The 6,775-nt window shown below is 41.4% G+C and overlaps 2 protein-coding genes across 2 annotated transcripts; both read left to right on the forward strand.

The window, feature by feature from the left end:
- The first annotated feature begins 1,876 nt into the window (after nt 1-1,876).
- crybb2 (crystallin, beta B2) lies at nt 1,877-3,476 on the forward strand. The gene is given in 7 exon segments (XM_069683113.1): nt 1,877-1,894; nt 1,896-2,003; nt 2,295-2,381; nt 2,518-2,636; nt 2,816-2,948; nt 3,047-3,189; nt 3,308-3,476. Coding segments are annotated over 7 exon segments (777 nt in total).
- Nucleotides 3,477-3,880: 404 nt separating this feature from the next.
- Nucleotides 3,881-6,615, forward strand: ctu1 (cytosolic thiouridylase subunit 1 homolog (S. pombe)). Its single transcript, XM_069683552.1, has 3 exons — nt 3,881-4,030; nt 5,014-5,514; nt 5,618-6,615. The coding sequence occupies exons 2-3, from the start codon at nt 5,019-5,021 to the stop codon at nt 6,151-6,153; spliced, it is 1,032 nt and encodes a 343-aa protein (XP_069539653.1). The 5' UTR covers nt 3,881-4,030; nt 5,014-5,018; the 3' UTR covers nt 6,154-6,615.
- The last annotated feature ends 160 nt before the right edge of the window (nt 6,616-6,775 follow it).

Raw genomic sequence — 6,775 nt, forward strand, 5'->3', positions numbered from 1 at the left:
GGCTTTTATTAAGAGAGAGAGACAGAGAGAGAGAGAGAGAGAGAGAGAGAGAGAGAGAGAGGACAGTGGATAGTGTTGGAAACAGGGGAAGATAGAGTGGGAATGACACACAGCAAAGGGCCCAGGGCCCCTGCGTTGAGTTCAGTAGCCTCTGTATATGGGACACATGATTTAACCGCTGATCCAAAGCGGCACCCGGGGTGTGTCACTTCTCATGCTTCACCCATCTGCATTGATCTTTTTGCACTTCTTCACAGAGGTCAGTGAAGTTCAGTTTAATCCCCTGGAGCTTTGCAGGAGGTCTATTGCTTTCATAAGCGTGCAGCAGCAGAACCATGATGGTGAGTTTAGATGTAATTTAAGGCTGTGCTGACTGCACGCTCAACAGCGTATGTGACTAAATCACATCAAAACCTTGACTTCAACATAATAAAATTCAAACTGTAAAAGAAGCCTTTATCACAAATGTTGTTAGTCAAAAACATAAGATTACATCAGGGGTAAAGGAAACATACAACTGACCCAAACCACGCTCTGAACAGTCAATATGAACTATGACCATCAAACCAGAGATACAGGCTGAAGCACTCTCTTGTTGTCTATCCTGACATTTAATATCGAGCTAAACCCCAGATAAAAATATGTTAAAGGGCCTTGAATATGTCTTCTGTGTTATGTCAAATGTGTGTATTTTGTATCCTGTCCTTAACTTTTATGTTGCAAACGGAGCTGCTGTACTGCAAGATACATTTTAGACTTGGTCTGACAACTGAGCAGGTGAAATGTGTATGACTGGAAAACTGCATAAACAACTATTTCAGTGTTGTAGCAGGAGTTAATAATAATAATAATAATAATAATAACTTTAATTTTTATAGCGCCTTTCATGGGACCCAAGGTCGCTTTACAAAGAGGAACACAGAAACACTCACAAACAGACTAGACACAGTACATTAAATGACTGGAGTTAAAGGCTGTAGGCAGTGTTGAAAAGATGGGAGTTGTAACGCCATGATTTTTCCTGCAACTGTAGTTGAAACTTTGCATTACTTCATGACTCCCCTGATTGACGAATAAAACCTCAACCTGCAAAGCAACTCATGTCTGTGATATAAATGAAGTGGAGCAAAATGTACCTTACAAAAGGTTGTAGGGTAAACATGTTTAGTGTTACAAACTTGAAATATTAAAGTATAGAGCCAGTTATCCAAAATAAATAACAACTCGAGGAGAGCACTCGCATTATAAATATGCTGCTGCACCATTAAAGCTCCATACTTTGTGTTTGAGTTATTACAGCTTAAATGAACACTCCATAAATTACTTTTGCAACAATCAGACAATATCTGCGTATCAATAGAAGAAAATATTAACTTCTTACTACTTGCAGGCTTATTGGAGGCATGTGCAAGGTCATTAAAACTAATGAAGTCAGGAAGTCTGTCATATTGTTTCATTCTTTACAGCCAACAGGATGTGGTCATTCGGTTTGACTGAAAAATTCAAGCTTTGGAGCTGCTAAATTCCTGAACAGTAGAGGAAAGAAACTGACATGAAACCTGAATAGTGGTTTCTAAAATATAAAATGAAGTAAAGCTAAACTTAAAGAAAAATTCAGCAGTATTTGGGCTGTTATTCAAATCAGTTCCTCTCTCTCTCTCCGGCACAGTAAAACCCAACTTTTACAGTCCTTCTCCCTCTCTGTCCGCTCATTGTAGGTGTGGGACTCTTGGCACTGTTTGTGCTGAATCATGCGGATGTCGAACAATAACCGGCCGGACAAAACTGACTACTAATGAAATAACTTTGCGGGAGTGTGACACCCCGGGGTGGGGGGAGGCTACATGGTGACCCCTCATTTCAGTGTGCTGGGCCTATGGCAGGCCGATCTGCAGGCCAGTTTGGACGCTGTGGGTACTGTTGGCAGAGTTTCCACCCCTGGGCGTCCCGTATATATTGAGCCCATCGTGCCATCACAAACACACTGGCACAGACAGGTACTGGTAAGAGGTTCATGTCCACCATGCTGTATTTTATTAAGTTTATCATTTTATATCAGTATTTATTTTCCTTTTGTAAATGTGTCTAAGGTTTAATCTCGACAAACTGTGTCCCGTGCTTTCAGTGTTCACAGTGTAAACTTATTAGGCACTTTTGAATAAGAACCTATAAAAGTTGACATAACAGCAGCTTCATCTGCTCATATTTTGGATATAAAACGTTTTAAATCATGTGGCTATTCATAGATATTTCTCAGAAGCAAGGAATTTATCATTTTTTCTGTTTCTTTTCAGTTTATCCTTGCTGATCCTTTCACTATGGCCACGGACCACCAGATCCCTGCATCCAAGCAGCAGCAGCCAGGCACCAGTGCGTTTAAGGTGAGAGGAAATGCTGCAGACACACAGAGGATAATTCAACACCAATTTAACTTCACTAACTTTTAAACTCCCTATTTGAATCCCTGCATCCTCAAAATCACACATTTTCTCTTCTTGTATCCAATTGTTTGCACAGCTGATTATCTATGAGCAGGAAAACTTCCAGGGACGCTGCCATGAGCTGACTGGTCCCTGTAACAACCTCCAGGAAGCAGGCGTGGAGAAAGTGGGCTCCATACTGGTGCTGTGTGGACCGTGAGTGTGGGTCAGAGACAGACAGAAACTAAGAAGGATTTAAAAAACAATCACACAGACAGATAGTGACAGAGGGAGTGGGCCAGTCAGAGATTATAGAAGATAGATATAAAAGCTTTTTCCCCCTTTTGCCTCAACATTAATCACCCCCCCATCTCTTCCCTCTTTTGTCTCCTCAGATGGGTGGGATACGAGCAGGCCAACTGTAAGGGGGAGCAGTATGTGTTTGAGAAGGGGGAGTATCCTCGCTGGGATTCCTGGACCAACAGCAGGCGTAGTGACACCCTTGTTGCATTCCGCCCGATTAAAGTGGTAAGAAAGCACAATTTTCACCATCACATACCCCATCAAACATCCCATTAGCTGATTAACAGATCATTAACTGGGTCAATGTTGTTCTTCCCTCTCAGGACAGCCAGGAGCACAAGATTGTCCTTTACGAAAACCCCAGCTTTGCAGGGAAGAAGATAGAAATCATAGATGATGATGTCCCCAGCTTTCACGCACACGGCTACCAGGAGAAGGTTTCGTCTGTGAGGGTCCAGAGTGGCACGTGAGTCCATCTTCCCTGCAGTTTTTGTGCGATAATGAAAAAAAAACGTCCACATGTCTCTTATATCCTCTAACTGTCTCTCTGATCTGTCTTCCTCTCTGTGCCCCTGCTGCACCAGCTGGGTGGGCTATCAGTACCCAGGCTACAGAGGCTATCAGTACCTGTTTGAAAAGGGGGAGTACAAAGACAACGCAGAGTTCGGAGCCCAGATTCCTCAGATCCAGTCGGTTCGGCGCATCAGAGACATGCAGTGGCATCAGAGGGGTGCTTTTCACCCTGTCAACTAAGCTTGTGACTCTTTCCTGTCATGAACCCTGACCTCGCCAGCCTCTTCCCCCTCCAGCAGCAAACCCCTTTGTCCTTTATTTACACCACACAGCATTTTGATATCTATTGCAGCTGTTGCAGTAGTGACATTGTTTGAAGCAAACTAATAAATCCTTATTGCTTACATTTGACTTGGTTGTGTGATTCACCTCAGTTTGGCCCTCTGCTAAAGTTCCCCCACATCTTAAAGGAACGACACACATGGAGTTAATGTGGTGTCAGTAATGCAGACTCATTTAAATTGTCTATAAAGGTATTTTAGGACTGTTCCTACTACAGTTGGATGTGCACTGACCATTTCCGACCACTAGGCTGTGCTGCAGGGGCTTAGAAGAACTGCAGTCACTTCCGGTTTTCCGGCGAAGAAGAGCTAACGACACATGATGAAACAACATGCTAACGTGACTTTGATAAGTCGTGTAATACTGGTTATTTTAGGGGGAAAAGTTATGATTTAGAAGTATTTTTACCACTCCACGTTTTTAATTCAGACATCGGTTCATCGGAAACTTTGGTATGAAAATGTTTATTATGAATGTGACTACTTTAGCTTAACTCGGCTAGCCAACTAAGATATCAAACTAACACGTTTAATGTTGACTGCCTGTTGAGGTTACATTTCGTATCTTAGGATTTTGAAGTTGTTGTCAACCTGATATTTTAGGTAATTGCAAACGGCTAAATGGGAAGTTTTAAGGGTTGTCTTTATAAACTTTATCCCTTGAAGTTTGTATTTGTTTTTTAGACGAGAAAAAAGTCGTTGTTTTGCTAAGGTTAGCCAAGATTCACTCAAAAAATGGCGATTAAAGGAGCCGTGCTTGTTGCCAAAACTACAGTCCTGTTAGACGATGATTTAATACGAGTTACAAGTTGTTTCGTCCAACTCTTTAATTCGGCCACCCTTAAAACATTGTTAATCAATTTACACACACTTACTTTCTTGTAACGAGCTTGTAATCAGCTCCCAGTTTCTGTCGTGCATTGCATTGTGGGATATATTTGTCAATGAACAGGAACAGGACCATACAATTTAGGTTATTTGATATACACATTGACATGCTTGATTTGAGTGAATTTTATCATATTTATAGCAAAAAATTACTGCATAATCAAAACCTGGTAAGAATCACTGTATTGTAGAACAGTGTTTTCTTCTATAAACATGGTACAATATAGATTTTCTTACATTTTTATAAGGTTCTCTTCACTTTTCCAGAGCACATACTAAATGTTTCAACTATAGACATTTTATTTTAGTATCCTGCTTAGTCAAATAACAGTGAAAGAATAATTACATCTCGTGTGAAATTATAATGAGAGAAAAAAGCCAATGACACTAAAACCTGTGGTCAGAGGTGCAAAAGCACCTGCATAAAAAAGATGGAGCTTTGTAGGTTGGACATTTATCTGAAAAGCTATGTCCTGAAAATCTTTTATGGACATTTTAACGTTGTTATTTTAACGTTGTTATTTTTTTTTAAAAACTTCTTCCAACAGTCAAGATGCCTGTCCTGTGCAGTAGCTGTGCTGACAAGCGAGCTGTGCTGAAGCGTCCAAAAACGGGCCACTCGCTATGTAAGGAGTGCTTCTTCTGGGCATTTGAGGAGGAGGTGCATCAGACAATCGTCGCAGCAAAGCTGTTTAAACATGGGGAGAGAGTAGGAATCGCTGCCTCAGGTGGAAAGGACTCCACGGTGCTCGCACATACAATGAAGCTCCTCAATGAGCGATACAACTATGGCCTTGAACTTATGCTTCTCTCGGTGGACGAGGGGATCACTGGTTACAGAGATGACTCTCTGGAGACGGTAAAGAGGAACCAAGAACAATACGAGCTGCCACTGAAGATAGTGTCGTATGAGGAGCTGTACGGCTGGACTATGGATGCTATAGTGAAGCAGGTGGGACTGAAAAACAACTGCACCTTCTGTGGAGTGTTCAGAAGGCAGGCACTTGACAGAGGAGCCATCATGCTGAAAGTGGACAAGATATGTACAGGTAACTACTCCAACTTAACGAATTGCAAACTTTTCACTGAGCAGTCAAAGTTTCAATGTACTTTTTTTGTTTGAGTTTGTTGAAGTGACTTTTTTTTGTTCAGGTCACAATGCTGATGACGTGGCGGAGACAGTTTTGATGAACATCTTGCGAGGGGACATAGCTCGTCTTCGCCGCTGCACTGCCATCTCCACAGCCAGCGAAGGCGATGGAGTCGTGCCGCGCTGTAAGCCCCTCAAATATGCGTATGAGAAAGAGATCGTTCTGTACGCTTACTTTAAGAAGTTGGACTACTTTTCCACTGAATGTATCTACTCGCCCAATGCTTATCGAGGATATGCGAGGACCTTTTTAAAGGATTTGGAGAGCGTAAGGCCCAGCTCCATAATGGACGTCATCCACTCTGGGGAGAACCTGTCAGTGAGGGAGGGGGTCAAAATGCCTGTGCAGGGGACCTGTGAGCGCTGTGGTTACATCTCCAGCCAGGCTCTGTGCAAGTCATGTGTGCTGCTGGAGGGGCTGAACCGAGGTCTACCAAAGCTGGGCATTGGAAAACACCACCGGCTACATGACAAAATCCTCTCCCAGCAGCCCCTTACTGAGAAGGAGCAGAGGAAGCTGAAAGCAGTAGACTTTTGACATATAGTATCTCCTGTTTATAAACAATTAGAAGTCAGATATATATAATGAAATTCAATTGTACATACATTTGTTGCCTTTTACTCTAGAAAAGACTAGTCTAATCTGTGTTTAATGTCTTATTTGTTTTCATTTATCATCAATTGCATATTTATTTAAAGTTTGTATTGACTGTTTTATTAGTTAGTAACCTGTAAGAATCAGCATCAATTGGATTTCCTCATATTGGATATTTAAACACGCTTTAAAGCCACATACACCTAGAGTAGGTGTGTGAGATTAGTACTAGCATAATTTGTTGTGAAATTTTCTGCATGTTTTTACTGCATTGGAACATCTACCTGGGGTGTATGTTTTATTTCTTTATTTTATGCTACCTCCTACCTGTTCCAAAGCAGCAATCTCTGTCAAGGATATGATGACATATCACGTTCCAAAGTGTTTCATGATCTATAATTTAATAAATGCATCTTCTTATATCTTTTTGCTTATTCTCTTTTATTTGTTTCAGATAAGAAGGATGCAGTTAAACAGAATCTCATAAAATTTGAGTTTAAGCTGAGTGATCTTGTGCAAGCAGTTCATTTTTAACAGTGTGAACATGCTGCATGATAGGAGTGTA

Source organism: Semicossyphus pulcher, unplaced genomic scaffold (assembly GCF_022749685.1).
Source record: "Semicossyphus pulcher isolate SPU_LCO1_2020_fin unplaced genomic scaffold, fSemPul1.0.p SCAF_6, whole genome shotgun sequence".
NCBI classification, from domain to species: Eukaryota; Metazoa; Chordata; class Actinopteri; order Labriformes; family Labridae; genus Semicossyphus; species Semicossyphus pulcher.

What these genes read in the sequence shown, in the direction of transcription:
- ctu1 (XM_069683552.1), top strand. Translation starts at nt 5,019, where the DNA reads ATGCCTGTCCTGTGCAGTAGCTGTGCTGACAAGCGAGCTGTGCTGAAG. An exon ending in AGTGGACAAGATATGTACAG is followed by an intron (nt 5,515 to 5,617) that starts GTAACTACTCCA and finishes TTTTTTGTTCAG; the next exon opens with GTCACAATGCTGATGACGTG.